The sequence below is a fragment of the Anopheles gambiae genome, unplaced genomic scaffold, assembly GCF_943734735.2.
Source record: "Anopheles gambiae unplaced genomic scaffold, idAnoGambNW_F1_1 scaffold_41, whole genome shotgun sequence".
NCBI lineage: Eukaryota > Metazoa > Arthropoda > Insecta > Diptera > Culicidae > Anopheles > Anopheles gambiae.
The window spans coordinates 96,638-120,960 of NW_026902738.1; the positions used below are offsets into that span (position 1 = coordinate 96,638).

Genomic DNA, 24,323 nt, shown 5'->3' on the forward strand with positions numbered 1-24,323 from the left:
TCAAGTATTGAATTCCAACTGTATGAGTTGCGCACATTCCATGTCTTGCTGGAAAATATTGTAGCATATCTGTTATACAAAACTTACAGGGTTTTCGAGAATTATATAGACATGTTCAGCGAGCTGTAGATTTGTTCAGGCATATAATAGACTCTTTCAGCGAGATATGGAATTGTTCGGAAGTAGGCGTTGACATGTTCAGCGATTCTGTCAAAGTCTATATAATACAGAGGTCGAGTCGTCCAGAACATTTGTTCAAAAAGCGTGGGAAAGTTTTGACAGCTGGTTGAAAAAGCTTCAATAGGTTCATCGTAGCATACCAAAGTCTATATAATACAGAGGTCGAGTCGTCCAGAACATTTGATCAAAAAGCGTGGGAAAGTTTTGACAGCTGGATGAAAAAGCTTCAATAGTTTCTTCGTAGCATACAGAGAGGTTTTAGTTGTTGTGCATGCAGTGGTCTGAATGCATTTTCGGTCATTTTTACATCGTTTGTTTGTAATATTGTACTTAAAAAAGTTGACGAATATCAAGAAGAGATAGAATTATAGTACAATTATTGATTATAACAAGATCAGTGCCCAAAATTAGGACGAAATCATGTGCAGCGCAAGAGGACCAAAGCTAATAGGCTTGTTTAGTGATTTTTAAATTGATGAATTAGTGAAAAACTACTCCATGCCACGTAAATGAGAAGGAAATGTATAGTTACACTAGATTTTGTGCAGAACAAGCACAATTGGCCCTAAAAAGTGTTTGGTTGTGTGGATTCTTTCACAAACTTTTTCATCTAACTGTCAAAAACAAGCTTTCAAAATGGTGGACCAAAATCGAGCTATGCATCGACCTCTGTATTATATAGACTTTGCTCGATATACGCGAATTTGCAGTACGCTTACTTACTTACTTATCCGGCACTACAACCGCTTTGCGGTCTTGGCCTGCCTCAGGAGTGTCCGAAACCGCTCACGGTCTCGCGCCTTCGTCTGCCAGTCCGTTATCCCGGCCTTAATGGCGGACGCCTCCACGCCATCTTGCCACCTCAATTTGGGCCTACCACGCCTTCTCTGTCCTTGTGGACGGCCTAAAAAGACTTTACGGGTTGGGTCGTCCGTTTCCATGCGTATAACATGGCCAGCCCACCGGAGCCTGGTGAGCTTTATACGCTGTACGACAGTGAGGTCACCGTACATCTCGTATAGCTCGTCATTATAGCGGCTCCTCCATTGTCCTTCCACACATACGGGGCCAATTATCCTTCTGAGCATCTTCCTCTCGAACGCGGCTAAGAGGGTTTCGTCAGATTTGGACAGTGTCCATGTCTCAGAGGCGTATGTGAGTACTGGTACTATATAGGTACTATATAGTCCCAGCTTCGTCCGTCGCGACAGGTTCTTTGAGGTAAACTGCTTTTTCAGGCTGTAGAATGACCGGTTGGCAGCCAGCATCCTTGCGCGCAACTCAGCTTCCATGCTGTTGTCGTTGCTGACCTTTGACCCAAGATAGGTGAATTGTGGGACGACTTCAAAAGTGCGTTCACCTATCTGTACGTCACGCCTACGTAGATTCGGATTATTTATTGGTAGGTCCGCTGATGTTGCCACCATCAGTTTGGTCTTTGCCTCGTTTATCTGCAATCCGAGGCTCTCTGCCGCCTGCTCAATCCCTTGGTAGGCTTCTGCTACATAGGAGAGCCGCAGACCAATGATGTCTATATCATCAGCGTATGCCAGGATCTGGGTTGACTTGTAGAAGATGGTTCCTGTAGTCTCCACCCTCGAGTCGCGGATGGCCCTCTCTAGCGCCAAGTTGAATAGGAGACAGGCAAGCCCGTCCCCCTGGCGCAGACCCTTGGTGGTAGCAAAAGGTCCTGAGAGTTTTCCATCCACCCTCACCTGGCATGTGACGTTGGTCATAGTCATTCTAACTAGCCTTATCAGTTTGGCCGGGATTCCAAATGAGCTCATAGCGTCGTACAGTTTTACCCAGGCTATGCTATCGTATGCGGCTTTGAAGTCTATGAAGAGATGGTATGTGTCGTTTTTGTATTCAGCCATCTTCTCCAAGATCTGCCGCATGGTGAAGATCTGATCAGTGGTTGATTTTCCGTTTCGGAATCCTCTTTGATAGTTTCCTACTATCTCTTCGACAAGGCGATCCTGAAGGATCAGGGAGAATATTTTATAGGCGGTATTTAACACCGTAATACCCCTGTAGTTGTTGCAGTCCAACCTATCTCCCTTCTTGTATACGGGGTAGATGATGCCGAGATTCCAATCACAAGGCATCGATTCGCTATCCCACACCTCAGTAACAATTTGATGAATCTCGTTTTCTAGTCGTGCACCTCCATTCTTGACCAGTTCGGCTGCAATTCCGTCGGTTCCGGGTGCCTTGTTATTTTTCAGCCGACGGATAGCCTTTCGTGTTTCTTCTATGCTAGGTGGCAGTAGCATGACACTATCTGCTAGTGGCGCTTCTAGCTGTTCGTTTAACTGGTCGTTGAGTAATTCATCAAAGTACTGAGCCCACCGCGAGAGGACCTCTGGCTGGTTACTAACCAGATCTCCATCCTTGTTGCGACAGCAGGTTACCTTAGGTACAACGTTGTTTCGGTGACCTGCTATCGCTTGGTAAAACTTTCGTGTCGGTCCGTACGCCTCTTTGGTTTGCTCGAGTTCCCGCATGTTTTGCTCTTCCAAAGCATGCTTCTTGGAGCGGTGAACTCGTTTCTCTTCGCGTATGAGCCGTGAATATTCCTCTGCGCATGCCCGCGTTCTGTGCCGTTGCTGCATTGCTCGGTATGCAGTATTCTTACGTTCGGTCACTTGTCTGCATTCATCGTCGAACCAGCCAAATTTGGTGTTGCCACGACGTGGTGGGAGTATATTTCTTGCACAGTTTATTATTTTTGTTTTTAGAGCGTTCCACCTCTCGCTCGTAGTTTCATATCTGTTTTCTGGTAGTAGAGACTCGTCTAAAGCGGCTTTGAATTCCTGTTGGACAGTAATGTCCCTTAGAGAGTCCGTGTTGAGCCGAGGCTGCGTGTTTTCTCCGCCCCCATTGGCGCGGGGGCGGGCGATTCTACAACGTATCACTAAGCCAACCAAGTAGTGATCGGAATCGATATTGGCTCCTCGATAAGTTCTGACGTTTAACAGGCTCGACTGTCGTCGGCGGCTTATTAACACGTGGTCGATCTGGTTGAAGGATTCGCCATCCGGGTGCGCCCACGCCATTTTGTGGATGTCCCTCCGCGCAAATTTGGTACTTCCTACAACCAGATTGTTCGCTGCGGCGAACTGGACCAATCTACTACCATTATCGTTACTGTGCTCATGCAGACAGTGACAGCCAGTGTATTGGCGGTACATTGGCTCCCTACCGACTTTTGCGTTGAAGTCCCCCAGGATGATTATGAGGTCATGCCTGTGGCACGCATTTACGATTCTAGCGAGGCGGCCGTAAAAAAGGTCCTTCTCCTCTTCCTCTTTATCTTCGGTAGGGGCGTGAACGTTTATGAGGCTTATATAGAAGAATTTGCCTCGCATGCGCAGGGTGCATAGCCTATCGTTTATAGCCTTGAAATCTATGATTACGGATTTCAGCCGGGGACCTACGGCGAAACCCGTTCCGAGCACGTGGTGGCGGTCGTGGCAGCTGTAGTAAATGTCGTAGCATTGCTTACCACGCCTGTTGTGCACACCGTTCCCTAGCCACCGAATCTCTTGTAGAACTACGAGGTCCATGCTCAGTGTGGCTAGGGCGTCATCAAGTTGTTTCAAGGCTCCCGCTTTGCTAAGAGTGCGTACGTTCCATGAGCCCATTTTAATCGTTGTCCGGGGGCATTGCGTTGGGTCGGTATCGTTAAGTCCGTTTCGTATCCTTCTGATGCTTTCTGTAGTCAGTTGTTCCGAGGGACTGGGTGACTGGCCCTGCGCCCACGTGGCCGTTTTATTTAGCGTCGGGTTGCCCCCCCGACGTTCAGGCACCCAGTTTCCCGGGATACCCACCCCCCTCCTGGTTCGCCATATGCCACCATCCGCCCAAGGGGTTGGATCTAGCCCGTGTACCCATGCTAGGATATATGGAGGCACATGTTACCACTCTGCACGACGAGGACGTGTCGGAATAGGAGTTGGATGGGAGAGCCTGTGTTATCCCTCGGAGGGCTTCGGATCCCATCCCATTACAGAGCAGTACGCAATTCCTCTAAATTTGACAGCTCCATGTGTTTTTTGTAATTATTTTAATTCTTTGAAATATTTTATACTCTTTTTGAATTTCCTTAATGTTCTTAAAGCATTTTGCATTAAATTTGTGCAAAAAATACTTGTTTTACAACAAAAAACATTGATGCAAAACTCTGTGGCGATATTTTTCAACCCTCGAACTGGTAGTGAAAACTATTTTTCCATAGGAATCTGCTATACGCGAAAACTCGAGATACGCTATTGTGCCGTCTCTACGGGCAAAGGGGTCCCGTACGTACGATAGCGTATATCGGAGAATGACTGTACATGAAAACCGCAGCAATACAGGGTTTTCAATGATATTATGGACAAGTTCAGTGAGTTGTTGATTCGTTTGGGCATATAATTGACTCTATCAGCGAGATATTGAATTGTTCGGAAGCAGGCGTTGACATGTTCGGCGCATACGCACTTGACAGTCGTTTGTTTAACGGCGGCATAGGACCAGTCGTTAAGGCCGGGCTACATTGATCGTACTCGCACGCGTAATTTTGATTTTCACTAGCGCATCTGGCGGCGGCTGACCGAAGCATTTTGCCAAACAATTTGGAGCCGCTCCAGAAAATACGTTAATTTTCCATGTTTTTTACTTAAATCGGAGGAGAAAAGTTTTGTAAAACGTCCATTTTTGCAATGGAAAACGATGGAAAAACTACTAAATTTTGAGATCCGGCAGGTCCATTCCCTCGATGACAAAAAAAAGCTTCCACCAGCCGCCGCCAGAGGCGAATGAGGCCAATTGGCTCAAAGTCTCTATAAAAAAAAAGAAAAAGAAAACAGAGCTTTAAGTGCACATTGTGCTAGCACAGTGCCATCCGTAAGCGACCCGGAGTCGTTCGGGTCGACCCGAAAGGTATAAGTAGGTTCAGTGGGTGCAACGACTCCGGTATCTTTCGGGTCAACCCGAACTCATTGCACCCACGGGTCAGATTTGATTGCGACTCCGACCTAGCGCACCCGCTGCACCCACCGAGCTTTCCCTCATCTCCCTACAGTTCCTGCCGGCACGGGGGGATGGTGACCGGTAGTCTGCTACCTCAATAGATAATAAAAAGGCAGAGTTACTTCACAACTCAACTATATGCATTCCCTACTCCTCAATTTCCCACCTCAACATCCCACCCTTACCAAACCATGTATCCCTTATCTTCTCATTTTAGAAAGGAAAAAAAATGTTGTGTCCGCACAAATGAAACATGATACGTGTTGTACGGCACAAGCAGAATATATATTTTATCACTATCTTTGGTATGGGTACAATAAGCACGGGTAATAAATAATAACTATCTTTGGTATGGGTACAATAAGCACGGGTAATAAATAATATAAACACAACACACGCAATGCGGAGAGAGGACGGCTGGTCCTTCTCGCGCCGCGATCCTCACTGAGGACGTCACAGGATGACAGCCCTGCTGTCAACAGTGAGCCCTTAGGATGAGGCAGCGGTCTGTGCACAGCAAAAAAGATTGAAAACATTTAAAAACAGGAATAATAGGAATAATAGGAATAGGATAAAAATAGGAAAAGGCTAGGTTCCTTTTTTGTACGTAACGAAAGAGTCCATTCACTATAAACCTTTTGACAGGTAGATCCGTCCGGCTTAACCGATACACATTCTCTTCCGCGTCTCTCTGATGTGAGGACAAACACATATTCCAAAACCAAATGTACCAAACGCATAAAATTTTTTGAGTATAAATAAAACCAACTAGGACTATGCCCTTCCTATATGCAACCACTTCTCATTTCAAGAGTTTAGTTATGTCCCCTTACCCAAGGTAAGGCTTCTTAACTCCTGCGTTTCCAGTAAGGGAAACCCCTTCAGGGTTTCTATGATCGCGTGTACGATCAAGTGTTGAAAAGTCCGCTTCAAACTAAGTTTACTTCCACCTCGGCTCATGCCAGCAAAACAATGACCTACCGCATCGGTACTCGACGTCCAACAACAATTCTCCGGGATGCTCGGTCCCTGGCTGCAGCCTCCCATCCACCCGATTTCCGACAGGTCACGCTTCACCTGGTCCAGCCATCGAGTTCGCTGCCGAACTGGGGATCGCTGTCGAACACATTCTTGGTGGGGCATGAGTCCGGCATCCTCATGACATGCTCCAGCCATCGTATCCTGCCAGCTTTCGCCACCGTCAGGATGCTCGGTTCGCCGTACAGCTCAGCAAGCTCGTGGTTCATCCTTCTCCTCCACGCTCCATGCTCGAACACACCGCCAAAGATGGTCCGGAGGATGCGTCGCTCAAACACGCCCAGAGCGTTTGCATCCTCCGCTCGGATGGTCCAGGATTCGTGTCCGTAGAGGACCACCGGGCAAATCAATGTGCGATTAATCTCACATTTCGTGCGGGCTCGAAGTCTTCTGGATCTGAGCATTCGGTGAAGCCCATAGTATGCACGATTCTCCTGCACAATGCGTCTCCGGATTTCGCTGCTGATGTCGTTGTCCGAAGTAACGACCGTCCCGAGATAGCAAAACTCCTTTACTACCTCGAGACTGTCGCCGTCAACTAATACACTACTTCCCAGATTGTCTGATTCACCGGCAAGCAGGTATTTCGTCTTCATCGCATTGATTCTCAATCCAATACTTGCTGCTTCGCGTTAGAGTTGGGTGTACGCTTCACACACCTTCGCTGTTGTCAATTTCCCACATCGCGTTGATGCAAAGTGTCTAGATGTTTAGAACCGTGCACTACAGTTTGTTGCTTATTTTATATATCTATTGTTCAAAAGTGCCTAACGTAACCTGCTGTCGAAATAAAGATGGAGATTTAATTAGTAACCAGCCAGAGGTACTTCTGCGGTGAGCGAACAGGTGGACACTTCACCTGCAGATAGCGTCGCATTAGTGCTATCTACCCCACACACGAGAAGGGAGACAGGTTGGACTGCAACAACGACAACGACGGCGTTGAATACCGCCTGTAAAATATTCAGGATCGAATTGTCCCGCAAGTCGAAACGGTAGTCGGACACTATCAAAAAGTTGATTCCGAAATCGAAAATCAACCACTCATCATATCATCACTATGCGGTAGACGTTGGAGAAGATGGTAGAATACACACACACACACACACAATAGGTCTTGTGATTTTGTAATTCTTCGGTCTGTGATGGTGATTTACCAGCATGTGTCAACAACCTCTATTGCTTAGTAGCAGCTCCTTTAGCTGTGTTTCCTGTACAAATCTTGTTCACGTGTTTAAGCGCACACCTGCTTGCGCAGATAGCCCGTACGCATTACATTACAAGCAATTACAACGCGGCGTGCAAAGAGCGAAGGAGATAAGAACGGCCCGAGAACTGATACAACGTTTCGCAGAATTATGAGTATCAGAATTATCCATGAACAACATGATTATCGATGTATTTAACAGGGCGAAGCATTAAGGGCTGTATCGGCAAAAATGAGTCATCATACATAAAGAAACAATTGAGAAAAGTTGATATTTTAGTTTCTATTTCCTTGATTAACATTACATATACAAATGCCTGTATTTATTCATTATATACCTCAAAGAGAATTACATTTTCCAAAGATCTGTGAAAAAAGAAATGTTTTTGCAGCTTGAAAATGAAACTGCCAGCTGAAAACATATACATATATAACTTTTTTTTATGGCAAAATTAATCATCGGGGAATTTTTGTTTGTGTTAGAAATAGTAGCTTACCATGTATTTTATTCATTTTATTCAAAATATCCGCCCTCGGCTTCTATTACGGCCTCCACCCGTCTCCGGAACCGGGAACAAGCCCTGGCGACAGTTTCGCGGGGATTTTCGCCATCAGCTCCGCCTTGGTGTTGCTGGAGGTTCTGTTGGTGTCCCGTTCCACCGCGCCCCACACGAAATAATCCATTTATTAATTTGGATTAAGATCCGGGGAGCTGGGAGGCCACACATTTGGCGCGGTGAAGCCGTGCCAGGCTCCACGGGATGCTTTAGCAAGTTGAGCAGCTTCTTGGCGTTCCCCAACCGACGCTCGCGGCCCTTCTCTGTCAACAACTGACCTCTTCGGCGCTTGTAAGAGAAGTACCGGAGGACGTCATTCAGGGCCATTTTCATCGTGGATGGTGCCACCCCCATCTCACGTGCCAACGGCCAAATTCCGATCCCCGGATTTTCCATCACGCGCGCCTGGAGGTCAGCCAGGAAAGCGTCGGTCCGCACGCAATCCCGCCGCTGAGAATGTGGTTTTCGTGCTGCCACCGCTTCGTCGTCGTCGCTGTTTTCTCCCAGCTCACTCCGGATCGCCTTCACCGTGTACAGCGAACACTGCACGCACTGCACGATGTCGCGGTTGTCGCGTCCGGCGCGGATCATCATGATGCATGTGATCCGCTTCCACAATGTACTCTTTTTTGGCATTTATCACGGGATGTTTTCGCTGCTTGAGCCGGTCTCGTAGTACAGTCGTCAACTCGTACGACTTAACAACATGCCCGTCATGGGTTCAAGCCCCAAATGGACGGTGTCGCTATACGCCCAACCAGCAAAACCGAAGCTATTGGAAAACTTTCCTGTGTGCCAAAGCGAGAGAGCATGTCTTCTTTCTCTAGATTTTGGACGGCACAACGCCGATCGTGTGGTCTATGAACGAAAAACGGGAGAAGGGGAAACCGATATCCTTCGAGTGACACACACGCATGCATCTGCATGCGTATTCCGCTGAACCGAGACTACACATCTCTCTCGATCTCCCATGATTTTTCTGCTATCGCGCTCATCCGGGTGTTAGGCATCCTCAGTCTGTCCAGAACTTTCACTGTGGAAGGATGTGTTGGAGTGATGTGTGATTTCTTGTGCCCCGTACTTTGCTCGTTTACGTTTTGTGCCGTGTTCCTTCTTCTTCAATTATGGAATGATTTATCCTTGTAAATTTCTAAGGTAAGTTTCTTGTGTGTGCTTGAATGTGTACATTAAACTAACGCTTGTCGTCTAAAAAGTTACAGGTGCACGCGCATGTTAATCGACGGTTGCCAACATATCGCAAAACGATCGACGGAAGGAAAACGGTGCCCGGTTTTAAAATATCATGGTAAGCGTTTCTATAATCCTATGTGCAAAATATTGTTTAGTTTGTTATAAAAAAAACATGGATTAATTATTGGTTAATTTTCATCAACAGATTTCATTACAACTCTTTCGTAGAAGAGCGCACTTCAAGGACGCCTAGGATACGGCTGAACACGCGCAGCACCAGACGAGGATATCCTAGCGCAGAGGGTAGAAGGAAGAACGAGAGGAAGGGTAACAGAAAGCAACCGCAGCATTTGGAAGGGGTGAAGCATCCTGCCGTATACAGAGTGTGAGTGTGCCAAAACGTATGTGGAAAGAGTAACACCAATAAATAGCATGCGAAAGTGTGCATAAAGCAAAAAGAAAAAGCGTCACTGCTACAACCAGCAATCCGAAAATATAAGGGGAGGGATAAATACAAATGTATGCGTAAGCAGGACCAGCAATCCAAGCATTTGAATGTGTGCGTCGGTTTGTGCCATGCTGAAAGTTTTTACTTTAGCTGCTGCTAGTGTAAAAACTTAAGGAAAGCTTAAAGTAAAAATTTTTTACACGGGGCGCCTTCGGAAATTGTTTGCTGGGCGTAGGACTGACTATCCTGCTATGGGGTGATCAATAAGTCACTGAAAGCCAAGCCCACAAGTAGTGTAGTGATACAGGCAGGCCTTGACCGATAACGGTTGTTGAGTCAAAAAAGAAGAAGAAGTTTTCGCTGCTTTGTTCCGTACACTTTTAGCTGTCGAATAACATATTGCTTGTTTTCCTATGCCAACTCGATCACGAGATATAAACAAAAATGTAACTGTCAAAATTATCCCGAACGCCCTGTAGTTCAAATTCACAGATCATACGTTACACACGAAAATTATGTATAAGGAGACAGCTACAATGAGATCTATTGATGAGGTAAACTGATAAATAAGTAAATATTACATAAAAAAAACGTAGTATCTTACATAATATTGTTCCTGAATGTGGAATATTTGCTGCATTTATACTATAATTCGACCAAACTTTGTATCTCTGACACACGATAATAACAAGAAGAATGACAGATCGATTACCGAATCTCTGCAAACACAATAATTAAACCGAGATCTCGGTCAATTTGACAATTGAGATCGGTGACAGCATCGTTAAAGAACGAGCTTGGAAAACCATTTTGCCGAGATTCAGTTAAAAAAAAAGTAAACTGTATTTTCAGTTATTCGTAAAACTCGTTGTCGAAAATTCAGTAAACAGATATCAGTAAAGCGGAAAATAGCTCATTGATTTCAGCAATATTTTTAACCGAAGTCGTGAAATATTTTTTAGTGTGTCGATCTATATCCTGATTTGGTTGCACTCCTGGTACAATGCCTGGTATGTTGGTCCGCGCTAGTAGCGTTTCGATTGGTCGCAGCATCCCTCAAATACAACGGAAGGAGTGAGAGAAAGGATACTCACTCTCTCCGTCATCTTTCCTCTCGTATGATAAGAGCATGTGATAAGCGCCAACTAAGAGAGAGGAGCTATGGATCTTCTCACACTAGCGAGAGCGAGAGATGGAGAGAGTGTGGATCGATAGATCTACCTCCTGATTTGGATGATCTCCTGGTGCGATGCCTGGTATGTTGGTCCGCGCTAGAAGCGTTTCGATTGGTCGCAGCATCCCTCAAATACAACGGAAGGAGCGAGAGAAAGGATACTCACTCTCTCCGTCATCTCTCCTCTCGTATGATAAGAGCATGTGATAAGCGCCCACTAAGAGAGAGGAGCTATGGATCTTCTCACACTAGCGAGAGCGAGACATGGAGAGAGTGTGGATCGATAGATCTACCTCCTGATTTGGATGATCTCCTGTTACGATGCCTGGTATTTTGGTCCGCGCTAGTAGCGTTTCGATTGGTCGCAGCATCCCTCAAATGTAGCTGAAGGAGTGAGAGAAAGGATACTCACTCTCTTCGTCATCTTTCCTCTCGTATGATAAGAGCATGTGATAAGCGCCCACTAAGAGAGAGGAGCTATGGATCTTCTCACACTAGCGAGAGCGAGACACGGAGAGAGTGTGGATCGATAGATCTACCTCCTGATTTGGATGATCTCCTGTTACGATGCCTGGTATTTTGGTCCGCGCTAGTAGCGTTTCGATTGGTCGCAGCATCCCTCAAATGTAGCGGAAGGAGCGAGAGAAAGGATACTCACTCTCTTCGTCATCTTTCCTCTCGTATGGTAAGAGCATGTGATAAGCGCCCACTAAGAGAGAGGAGCTATGGATCTTCTCACACTAGCGAGAGCGAGACATGGAGAGAGTGTGGATCGATAGATCTACCTCCTGATTTGGATGATCTCCTGTTACGATGCCTGGTATTTTGGTCCGCGCTAGTAGCGTTTCGATTGGTCGCAGCATCCCTCAAATGTAGCGGAAGGAGCGAGAGAAAGGATACTCACTCTCTTCGTCATCTTTCCTCTCGTATGATAAGAGCATGTGATAAGCGCCCACTAAGAGAGAGGAGCTATGGATCTTCTCACACTAGCGAGAGCGAGACATGGAGAGAGTGTGGATCGATAGATCTACCTCCTGATTTGGATGATCTCCTGTTACGATGCCTGGTATTTTGGTCCGCGCTAGTAGCGTTTCGATTGGTCGCAGCATCCCTCAAATGTAGCGGAAGGAGCGAGAGAAAGGATACTCACTCTCTTCGTCATCTTTCCTCTCGTATGATAAGAGCATGTGATAAGCGCCCACTAAGAGAGAGGAGCTATGGATCTTCTCACACTAGCGAGAGCGAGACATGGAGAGAGTGTGGATCGATAGATCTACCTCCTGATTTGGATGATCTCCTGTTACGATGCCTGGTATTTTGGTCCGCGCTAGTAGCGTTTCGATTGGTCGCAGCATCCCTCAAATGTAGCGGAAGGAGCGAGAGAAAGGATACTCACTCTCTTCGTCATCTTTCCTCTCGTATGATAAGAGCATGTGATAAGCGCCCACTAAGAGAGAGGAGCTATGGATCTTCTCACACTAGCGAGAGCGAGACATGGAGAGAGTGTGGATCGATAGATCTACCTCCTGATTTGGATGGTCTCCTGTTACGATGCCTGGTATTTTGGTCCGCGCTAGTAGCGTTTCGATTGGTCGCAGCATCCCTCAAATGTAGCGGAAGGAGCGAGAGAAAGGATACTCACTCTCTTCGTCATCTTTCCTCTCGTATGATAAGAGCATGTGATAAGCGCCCAATAAGAGAGAGGAGCCATACATCTTCTCACACTAGCGAGAGCGAGACATGGAGAGAGTGTGGATCGATAGATCTACCTCCTGATTTGGATGATCTCCTGTTACGATGCCTGGTATTTTGGTCCGCGCTAGTAGCGTTTCGATTGGTCGCAGCATCCCTCAAATGTAGCTGAAGGAGTGAGAGAAAGGATACTCACTCTCTTCGTCATCTTTCCTCTCGTATGATAAGAGCATGTGATAAGCGCCCACTAAGAGAGAGGAGCTATGGATCTTCTCACACTAGCGAGAGCGAGACACGGAGAGAGTGTGGATCGATAGATCTACCTCCTGATTTGGATGATCTCCTGTTACGATGCCTGGTATTTTGGTCCGCGCTAGTAGCGTTTCGATTGGTCGCAGCATCCCTCAAATGTAGCGGAAGGAGCGAGAGAAAGGATACTCACTCTCTTCGTCATCTTTCCTCTCGTATGGTAAGAGCATGTGATAAGCGCCCACTAAGAGAGAGGAGCTATGGATCTTCTCACACTAGCGAGAGCGAGACATGGAGAGAGTGTGGATCGATAGATCTACCTCCTGATTTGGATGATCTCCTGTTACGATGCCTGGTATTTTGGTCCGCGCTAGTAGCGTTTCGATTGGTCGCAGCATCCCTCAAATGTAGCGGAAGGAGCGAGAGAAAGGATACTCACTCTCTTCGTCATCTTTCCTCTCGTATGATAAGAGCATGTGATAAGCGCCCACTAAGAGAGAGGAGCTATGGATCTTCTCACACTAGCGAGAGCGAGACATGGAGAGAGTGTGGATCGATAGATCTACCTCCTGATTTGGATGATCTCCTGTTACGATGCCTGGTATTTTGGTCCGCGCTAGTAGCGTTTCGATTGGTCGCAGCATCCCTCAAATGTAGCTGAAGGAGTGAGAGAAAGGATACTCACTCTCTTCGTCATCTTTCCTCTCGTATGATAAGAGCATGTGATAAGCGCCCACTAAGAGAGAGGAGCTATGGATCTTCTCACACTAGCGAGAGCGAGACACGGAGAGAGTGTGGATCGATAGATCTACCTCCTGATTTGGATGATCTCCTGTTACGATGCCTGGTATTTTGGTCCGCGCTAGTAGCGTTTCGATTGGTCGCAGCATCCCTCAAATGTAGCGGAAGGAGCGAGAGAAAGGATACTCACTCTCTTCGTCATCTTTCCTCTCGTATGATAAGAGCATGTGATAAGCGCCCAATAAGAGAGAGGAGCCATACATCTTCTCACACTAGCGAGAGCGAGACATGGAGAGAGTGTGGATCGATAGATCTACCTCCTGATTTGGATGGTCTCCTGTTACGATGCCTGGTATTTTGGTCCGCGCTAGTAGCGTTTCGATTGGTCGCAGCATCCCTCAAATGTAGCGGAAGGAGCGAGAGAAAGGATACTCACTCTCTTCGTCATCTTTCCTCTCGTATGATAAGAGCATGTGATAAGCGCCCAATAAGAGAGAGGAGCCATACATCTTCTCACACTAGCGAGAGCGAGACATGGAGAGAGTGTGGATCGATAGATCTACCTCCTGATTTGGATGATCTCCTGTTACGATGCCTGGTATTTTGGTCCGCGCTAGTAGCGTTTCGATTGGTCGCAGCATCCCTCAAATGTAGCGGAAGGAGCGAGAGAAAGGATACTCACTCTCTTCGTCATCTTTCCTCTCGTATGATAAGAGCATGTGATAAGCGCCCACTAAGAGAGAGGAGCTATGGATCTTCTCACACTAGCGAGAGCGAGACATGGAGAGAGTGTGGATCGATAGATCTACCTCCTGATTTGGATGATCTCCTGTTACGATGCCTGGTATTTTGGTCCGCGCTAGTAGCGTTTCGATTGGTCGCAGCATCCCTCAAATGTAGCGGAAGGAGCGAGAGAAAGGATACTCACTCTCTTCGTCATCTTTCCTCTCGTATGATAAGAGCATGTGATAAGCGCCCAATAAGAGAGAGGAGCCATACATCTTCTCACACTAGCGAGAGCGAGACATGGAGAGAGTGTGGATCGATAGATCTACCTCCTGATTTGGATGATCTCCTGTTACGATGCCTGGTATTTTGGTCCGCGCTAGTAGCGTTTCGATTGGTCGCAGCATCCCTCAAATGTAGCTGAAGGAGTGAGAGAAAGGATACTCACTCTCTTCGTCATCTTTCCTCTCGTATGATAAGAGCATGTGATAAGCGCCCACTAAGAGAGAGGAGCTATGGATCTTCTCACACTAGCGAGAGCGAGACACGGAGAGAGTGTGGATCGATAGATCTACCTCCTGATTTGGATGATCTCCTGTTACGATGCCTGGTATTTTGGTCCGCGCTAGTAGCGTTTCGATTGGTCGCAGCATCCCTCAAATGTAGCGGAAGGAGCGAGAGAAAGGATACTCACTCTCTTCGTCATCTTTCCTCTCGTATGGTAAGAGCATGTGATAAGCGCCCACTAAGAGAGAGGAGCTATGGATCTTCTCACACTAGCGAGAGCGAGACATGGAGAGAGTGTGGATCGATAGATCTACCTCCTGATTTGGATGATCTCCTGTTACGATGCCTGGTATTTTGGTCCGCGCTAGTAGCGTTTCGATTGGTCGCAGCATCCCTCAAATGTAGCGGAAGTAGCGAGAGAAAGGATACTCACTCTCTTCGTCATCTTTCCTCTCGTATGATAAGAGCATGTGATAAGCGCCCACTAAGAGAGAGGAGCTATGGATCTTCTCACACTAGCGAGAGCGAGACACGGAGAGAGTGTGGATCGATAGATCTACCTCCTGATTTGGATGATCTCCTGTTACGATGCCTGGTATTTTGGTCCGCGCTAGTAGCGTTTCGATTGGTCGCAGCATCCCTCAAATGTAGCGGAAGGAGCGAGAGAAAGGATACTCACTCTCTTCGTCATCTTTCCTCTCGTATGGTAAGAGCATGTGATAAGCGCCCACTAAGAGAGAGGAGCTATGGATCTTCTCACACTAGCGAGAGCGAGACATGGAGAGAGTGTGGATCGATAGATCTACCTCCTGATTTGGATGATCTCCTGTTACGATGCCTGGTATTTTGGTCCGCGCTAGTAGCGTTTCGATTGGTCTCAGCATCCCTCAAAGGCAGCGGAAGGAGCGAGAGAAAGGATACTCACTCTCATCGTCATCTTTCCTCTCGTATGATAAGAGCATGTGATAAGCGCTCAATAAGAGAGAAGAGCTATGGATCTTCTCACACTAGCGAGAGCGAGTGGATGGATCGATAGATCTACCTCCTGATTTGGATGGTCTCCTGGTACGATGCCTGGTATTTTGGTCCGCGCTAGTACCGTTTCGATTGGTCGCAGCATCCCTCAAAGGCAGCGGAAGGAGCGAGAGAAAGGATACTCACTCTCTTCGTCATCTTTCCTCTCGTATGATAAGAGCATGTGATAAGCGCCCACTAAGATCTTCTCACACTATGGATCTTCTCACACTAGCGAGAGCGAGACATGGAGAGAGTGTGGATCGATAGATCTACCTCCTGATTTGGATGATCTCCTGTTACGATGCCTGGTATTTTGGTCCGCGCTAGTAGCGTTTCGATTGGTCGCAGCATCCCTCAAATGTAGCGGAAGTAGCGAGAGAAAGGATACTCACTCTCTTCGTCATCTTTCCTCTCGTATGATAAGAGCATGTGATAAGCGCCCACTAAGAGAGAGGAGCTATGGATCTTCTCACACTAGCGAGAGCGAGACACGGAGAGAGTGTGGATCGATAGATCTACCTCCTGATTTGGATGATCTCCTGTTACGATGCCTGGTATTTTGGTCCGCGCTAGTAGCGTTTCGATTGGTCGCAGCATCCCTCAAATGTAGCGGAAGGAGCGAGAGAAAGGATACTCACTCTCTTCGTCATCTTTCCTCTCGTATGGTAAGAGCATGTGATAAGCGCCCACTAAGAGAGAGGAGCTATGGATCTTCTCACACTAGCGAGAGCGAGACATGGAGAGAGTGTGGATCGATAGATCTACCTCCTGATTTGGATGATCTCCTGTTACGATGCCTGGTATTTTGGTCCGCGCTAGTAGCGTTTCGATTGGTCTCAGCATCCCTCAAAGGCAGCGGAAGGAGCGAGAGAAAGGATACTCACTCTCATCGTCATCTTTCCTCTCGTATGATAAGAGCATGTGATAAGCGCTCAATAAGAGAGAAGAGCTATGGATCTTCTCACACTAGCGAGAGCGAGTGGATGGATCGATAGATCTACCTCCTGATTTGGATGGTCTCCTGGTACGATGCCTGGTATTTTGGTCCGCGCTAGTACCGTTTCGATTGGTCGCAGCATCCCTCAAATGTAGCGGAAGGAGCGAGAGAAAGGATACTCACTCTCTTCGTCATCTTTCCTCTCGTATGATAAGAGCATGTGATAAGCGCCCAATAAGAGAGAGGAGCCATACATCTTCTCACACTAGCGAGAGCGAGACATGGAGAGAGTGTGGATCGATAGATCTACCTCCTGATTTGGATGGTCTCCTGTTACGATGCCTGGTATTTTGGTCCGCGCTAGTAGCGTTTCGATTGGTCGCAGCATCCCTCAAATGTAGCGGAAGGAGCGAGAGAAAGGATACTCACTCTCTTCGTCATCTTTCCTCTCGTATGATAAGAGCATGTGATAAGCGCCCAATAAGAGAGAGGAGCCATACATCTTCTCACACTAGCGAGAGCGAGACATGGAGAGAGTGTGGATCGATAGATCTACCTCCTGATTTGGATGATCTCCTGTTACGATGCCTGGTATTTTGGTCCGCGCTAGTAGCGTTTCGATTGGTCGCAGCATCCCTCAAATCCCGCACCGCAAAATCCAAGAGATTTTAGCGTCGCATTTGGATCGCATTTGGGTTCCGTTCATCCCAGATACGAGTCATAATGTCAGTCGTATAGGGCAATATTTTGAGAGAGAATTGAGTGTTTCGTGAGATCTGAGTGCTTTACGAGAGCATTTTGTGAGTTCTGCACGCTCTTTGAATTATAATTCATTCACGTGTCCTTGTCACACCTATGCAATTTAAACCGATCGACACGTGTAAAAAAATTATCGAAATGCGAGAGCCATTCGGCAAAAAAAGGAAACAAAAAACTCGATCGAAATGCGATCGAAGTGCGACCGAAAAAAGTTCGAGCTTACACTCCTCTACTGCTTCATTCTACACTTGCGCCCCTCCTCTCCCCCTCTTCGCTACCTTGCTTCTTTGCCCTGCTGCTCTACACATACGATTGCGCTTATCAATTCTATTGCCCAAAGCCACAGCCACCGTCTACTCTATTGCCCACAGCCAATCTCATTCTGCACATCAACGACCGGGCACGTGTGTACGATATATTGAACCAACCGAGCGATATTGCTAGTGCTAGTAAAGTTTGTTAGTGGTTATTTGATAAAGAGTGGTAAGTATTTATTTACATTTATTTTATGTTATATATATACATATGTTCGCTGTGTGTCGAACGATTGATCGTTGCGGAATTGAACTGCTCTCCGTTTGGTATCTTTGATGCCGCCGATCCGATTCGACCATTTGACCGCGACAGCGTGGCTCGGTTAGAATTCTATTATAAATCTAATATCATAGTCTAATATACTTTACAGACTAATGTCGTTCGCAACTAATATGGAGCCTCAAGGAAAAAAAAATCAATGTGCTGTCGGATGTGTTGCTGCTGCCAGGTTTGGGACATCTTACAATTCGTAAAATTATTGCCACCACAACCTTCACCGCCACTACCACCACCATCACCACCTCCAACACCACCACCATCACCACCTCCAACACCGCCACCACCGCACACACCACCACCACCACCGCCACAGCCAGCAGTACCAACACGGAGAACGCTACACCACCAGGCAAAAATCCTTTTGTTCCTGCTTCTGTAGTTGGTACAGGTGTACGAGCTGGACGAGCCTCACTCCGCCCCGTATGATCCCATGGCTGCTCGCACTTCATCGGTGATCGGTCGGTTGTTGGGGAAGCGGAGCCGTAACTCGTATGAAGAGCTCGAGGAAACGCTCGCCACACCCGTTGCTTCTCCCGCACCGATCACAACTCCCACACCCATCGTTACACCAATACCGGTCGTCACTACTGCTCCCGTCTTCCCTCCCGCTCCAGCTGCTGGTACTTTGGTGAGCTGTCGTAGGCGCGGTAACAGCCTGAAGCGCAAAGCTTTGGGACCGCTCGATGCCGTTCCTGCAACTACCGCTGCTAACCAGGCTGTCGTTCCCGTTGTGGACCCGGTTGTCATTTCAGCTGACGAATCCGTCCCATTCTCCGTTGTGGAGAAATTGTTGACGGAATTCGCGATCGTCCGGTTTAAGCTGGATCGATTAGACGAATCCGTCGAGGGGATGCGGGGGGAGCAAAAGAAGCATCATGCTGAAATATCAAGCAAAATTTCGGCCATCGCCAAGTCGGTGCACCTGGCCGAAGTGCAGGTGGGGCAGATCAAAAAATCGATCTGCGTTGGCCAAGATGGATATGCTCCCCCCCTCCCCGAGGACTTTAAACTTACGCTCGTCACAACGGAGGATGAGCTAAATGCTTTAGAGCAGAAGCTGGGCGATGCTGAGTGTATGCGGGATAGCTTAGCTTGGCTGCAGGCTGAGGTGTTCGACTCCGAGCCACAAAAACGTCTAGACGAAGCAAGGGATCTTGTTTTCGCCAAGGAGTTTTTGCCTCGCTGCAGCTGGAGCGGGAGGAATGCTGGTACGCTGCATCGCAAAGTCTGTCCTTCAGTACTACGAAACCTGCATAATGCAAAAACATCCTGTATTCGGATGCCTTCCACAGCTTTACATAATGCAAGTTTCGCAACCTTCGTTGGAAGTCTGAAGGCAGGCTTAGACGATGAAGATGTGCCGACATTTCACGCTGTTGCTGTCGGGACAGCTTAAACTTCACCTCTGGATGGCCGTTAATCCATATGTCCATTTTTCTTGCCAGCACTCCTTTATCAATCAGGTGCATGCAATCCAACACAAAATCCATAATCATATGACAGTTTATCATGTCGGATAGTGGAGTAGGGCGGATGATATGGTCCGGGTACTTTCCAGCACAGAACAATTCGTCAGTCCTTTCTTGGGTATCTGTACTGTATGGGAAATACATCCGGTGCCCACACATTTGCCCTTCCACCGTGCATTTGTGACAAGCGCTGTATGAAGTATGGCCTTTCACACCTATAAAATGAATAACAAAAATAAAACTCACAAGAGTTGCCATACAAAATTTCTCCAAATAACCTTAAACCTACCTTTTATAAACGATTTTGCTGGTGCATCGGCAATGATGGCTCGCAAACAGACCCAATATAATTGCTGCCCAATTGCCAAATGATTTGTCTGAAGATCGTTCATCTCCTCCACAAACCGCCTTAAATACTCCTCCAGGGAGTGTGGTTTGGATTCGCCACAGAATATGGCCACCACCATAACGGGAGAATCGGGCACGTTAAAAACCTTCATCAAAATCGGCCAAAACTGAGACCGACTGCTTTTGTAGAGCGGCATACCATCTACAAAAAAATCGATCTCAAAACCCTTGACAGGAGGTTTTACATTGCTAAAATAAAATCAAACATACACACTAGTGAGAACACGGAACAATCCATTGATTGTAATGGAAAACTTAGCGACTTTTCAACACTTACCGATAATATTGCTGCAAACATGTAGCCACACCTCTGTACCACAGACTTCCTCCGCCGATGGACGTTACCGCCGCTTCCGTCGATTTCGACACCGGTGTGTGCATCAGCGTCCGGGGATCGCGTGGCAATTTGCAGTGCGGTTGGTGCTGCCTAATGTGGGCAAGTAAAAGGGCCAAAGCTCTATGAGTTTGGCCGGTCTGTAGTGCCCACAGTCTCAAGTCATCCTCAAACGACGCTTCGCCGAACGGACGATCTTGTAGCGGCACCTCGTGCGGCAAACCACCGTCCGTATCGGTACCAGCACCGCTGCTGTAGCCCATCGCACCTTCCTCCTCACTATCGCTCATCGATGATAGGAGATTTTCTGTACAGTAAAAAAAATAGACACAACGAACGTCAAGTTATTGATAAAGAATGAATTAAAATCATCTCCACTTACCGGACACTTCCATATGTTCGAAGCCTTCGTCGCTTACCAATGGCAAAGCATCAACAGACACGTGACTATCTAAAATAGCCAAAAGAAATTCATTAACAACACTTGGCACGACTTGGAACACTTTCGATCAATCCTTTTTTTTGCTCTTTTTGCATTACACTTACCCATTGTTGTGGATTGCGGAAGGCTAGCACGTGCACATTCCTCTTCTCATTCCTGCAAGCGCCGCTTCAGCAAACGATCACGTGCATGGTACACCATACCACTTCGCTTATCACGACGTGTTGCCATTATCACAGCACTTGCTTAATTTTCGCACAAATTGATTGAAAATTTCACGGGATCAGTAAGAACGGATTGTGCACTCTATGATGATCAAATCGCGTTAGAAGCTTCGATTACAATTTCTAGGCGCCAAACGCGATCGAATCAGACAACATCCACATGATAGAAAAGGACAACACGACATTAAAGGGAACACAGTTTGATAGGCGCTCTTATAGGACCGAATATACACACAAGTGTGTTCGGTACCGGCCCTAACCGAGAGAGTACACTCCACTCAAATCACGATTGGCAGCGAGCTACACGCGCGTAAAAGGGAACGATATAAAAGCAAAAGCGAGAAAGGATTAGTTCATGAGCGCCCGTGAGTTGCATGTATGGCGAAAGCCAGAGAATTGAGTGATTTTTCGATCGCATTGCGCTGCGGGATGTAGCGGAAGGAGCGAGAGAAAGGATACTCACTCTCTTCGTCATCTTTCCTCTCGTATGATAAGAGCATGTGATAAGCGCCCACTAAGAGAGAGGAGCTATGGATCTTCTCACACTAGCGAGAGCGAGACATGGAGAGAGTGTGGATCGATAGATCTACCTCCTGATTTGGATGATCTCCTGTTACGATGCCTGGTATTTTGGTCCGCGCTAGTAGCGTTTCGATTGGTCGCAGCATCCCTCAAATGTAGCGGAAGGAGCGAGAGAAAGGATACTCACTCTCTTCGTCATCTTTCCTCTCGTATGACCCGCAGCGCAATGCGATCGAAAAATCACTCAATTCTCTGGCTTTCGCCATACATGCAACTCACGGGCGCTCATGAACTAATCCTTTCTCGCTTTTGCTTTTATATCGTTCCCTTTTACGCGCGTGTAGCTCGCTGCCAATCGTGATTTGAGTGGAGTGTACTCTCTCGGTTAGGGCCGGTACCGAACACACTTGTGTGTATATTCGGTCCTATAAGAGCGCCTATCAAACTGTGTTCCCTTTAATGTCGTGTTGTCCTTTTCTATCATGTGGATGTTGTCTGATTCGATCGCGTTTGGCGCCTAGAAATTGTAATCGAAGCTTCTAACGCGATTTGATCATCATAGAGTGCACAATCCGTTCTTACTGATCCCGTGAAATTTTCAATCAATTTGTGCGAAAATTAAGCAAGTGCTGTGATAATGGCAACACGTCGTGATAAGCGAAGTGGTATGGTGTACCATGCACGTGATCGTTTGCTGAAGCGGCGCTTGCAGGAATGAGAAGAGGAATGTGCACGTGCTAGCCTTCCGCAATCCACAACAATGGGTAAGTGTAATGCAAAAAGAGCAAAAAAAAGGATTGATCGAAAGTGTTCCAAGTCGTGCCAAGTGTTGTTAATGAATTTCTTTTGGCTATTTTAGATAGTCACGTGTCTGTTGATGCTTTGCCATTGGTAAGCGACGAAGGCTTCGAACATATGGAAGTGTCCGGTAAGTGGAGATGATTTTAATTCATTCTTTATCAATAACTTGACGTTCGTTGTGTCTATTTTTTTTACTGTACAGAAAATCTCCTATCATCGATGAGCGATAGTGAGGAGGAAGGTGCGATGGGCTACAGCAGCGGTGCTGGTACCGATACGGACGGTGGTTTGCCGCACGAGGTGCCGCTACAAGATCGTCCGTTCGGCGAAGCGTCGTTTGAGGATGGCTTGAGACTGTGGGCACTACAGACCGGCCAAACTCATAGAGCTTTGGCCCTTTTACTTGCCCACATTAGGCAGCACCAACCGCACTGCAAATTGCCACGCGATCCCCGGACGCTGATGCACACACCGGTGTCGAAATCGACGGAAGCGGCGGTAACGTCCATCGGCGGAGGAAGTCTGTGGTACAGAGGTGTGGCTACATGTTTGCAGCAATATTATCGGTAAGTGTTGAAAAGTCGCTAAGTTTTCCATTACAATCAATGGATTGTTCCGTGTTCTCACTAGTGTGTATGTTTGATTTTATTTTAGCAATGTAAAACCTCCTGTCAAGGGTTTTGAGATCGATTTTTTTGTAGATGGTATGCCGCTCTACAAAAGCAGTCGGTCTCAGTTTTGGCCGATTTTGATGAAGGTTTTTAACGTGCCCGATTCTCCCGTTATGGTGGTGGCCATATTCTGTGGCGAATCCAAACCACACTCCCTGGAGGAGTATTTAAGGCGGTTTGTGGAGGAGATGAACGATCTTCAGACAAATCATTTGGCAATTGGGCAGCAATTATATTGGGTCTGTTTGCGAGCCATCATTGCCGATGCACCAGCAAAATCGTTTATAAAAGGTAGGTTTAAGGTTATTTGGAGAAATTTTGTATGGCAACTCTTGTGAGTTTTATTTTTGTTATTCATTTTATAGGTGTGAAAGGCCATACTTCATACAGCGCTTGTCACAAATGCACGGTGGAAGGGCAAATGTGTGGGCACCGGATGTATTTCCCATACAGTACAGATACCCAAGAAAGGACTGACGAATTGTTCTGTGCTGGAAAGTACCCGGACCATATCATCCGCCCTACTCCACTATCCGACATGATAAACTGTCATATGATTATGGATTTTGTGTTGGATTGCATGCACCTGATTGATAAAGGAGTGCTGGCAAGAAAAATGGACATATGGATTAACGGCCATCCAGAGGTGAAGTTTAAGCTGTCCCGACAGCAACAGCGTGAAATGTCGGCACATCTTCATCGTCTAAGCCTGCCTTCAGACTTCCAACGAAGGTTGCGAAACTTGCATTATGTAAAGCTGTGGAAGGCATCCGAATACAGGATGTTTTTGCATTATGCAGGTTTCGTAGTACTGAAGGACAGACTTTGCGATGCAGCGTACCAGCATTCCTCCCGCTCCAGCTGCAGCGAGGCAAAAACTCCTTGGCGAAAACAAGATCCCTTGCTTCGTCTAGACGTTTTTGTGGCTCGGAGTCGAACACCTCAGCCTGCAGCCAAGCTAAGCTATCCCGCATACACTCAGCATCGCCCAGCTTCTGCTCTAAAGCATTTAGCTCATCCTCCGTTGTGACGAGCGTAAGTTTAAAGTCCTCGGGGAGGGGGGGAGCATATCCATCTTGGCCAACGCAGATCGATTTTTTGATCTGCCCCACCTGCACTTCGGCCAGGTGCACCGACTTGGCGATGGCCGAAATTTTGCTTGATATTTCAGCATGATGCTTCTTTTGCTCCCCCCGCATCCCCTCGACGGATTCGTCTAATCGATCCAGCTTAAACCGGACGATCGCGAATTCCGTCAACAATTTCTCCACAACGGAGAATGGGACGGATTCGTCAGCTGAAATGACAACCGGGTCCACAACGGGAACGACAGCCTGGTTAGCAGCGGTAGTTGCAGGAACGGCATCGAGCGGTCCCAAAGCTTTGCGCTTCAGGCTGTTACCGCGCCTACGACAGCTC

The 24,323-nt window shown here is 47.1% G+C and overlaps 1 protein-coding gene across 2 annotated transcripts; it reads left to right on the forward strand.

Moving 5' to 3' along the window:
* Positions 1 to 21,663: 21,663 nt before the first annotated feature.
* Positions 21,664 to 23,796, forward strand: LOC133395036 (uncharacterized). 2 transcript variants are annotated; one of them, XM_061663269.1, is made up of 3 exons: positions 21,664 to 22,360; positions 22,436 to 22,799; positions 22,888 to 23,796. In XM_061663269.1, exons 1-3 carry the CDS (start codon positions 22,348 to 22,350, stop codon positions 23,240 to 23,242), a joined length of 732 nt encoding a protein of 243 aa, XP_061519253.1. In that variant the 5' UTR covers positions 21,664 to 22,347; the 3' UTR covers positions 23,243 to 23,796. The 2 variants fall into 2 exon arrangements, with proteins under 2 accessions (XP_061519253.1, XP_061519254.1); XM_061663270.1 differs by having other exon boundaries at positions 22,436 to 23,796.
* The last annotated feature ends 527 nt before the right edge of the window (positions 23,797 to 24,323 follow it).

What these genes read in the sequence shown, in the direction of transcription:
- LOC133395036 (XM_061663269.1), top strand. An exon ending in TGTTTGCAGCAATATTATCG is followed by an intron (nt 22,800 to 22,887) that starts GTAAGTGTTGAA and finishes ATTTTATTTTAG; the next exon opens with CAATGTAAAACCTCCTGTCA.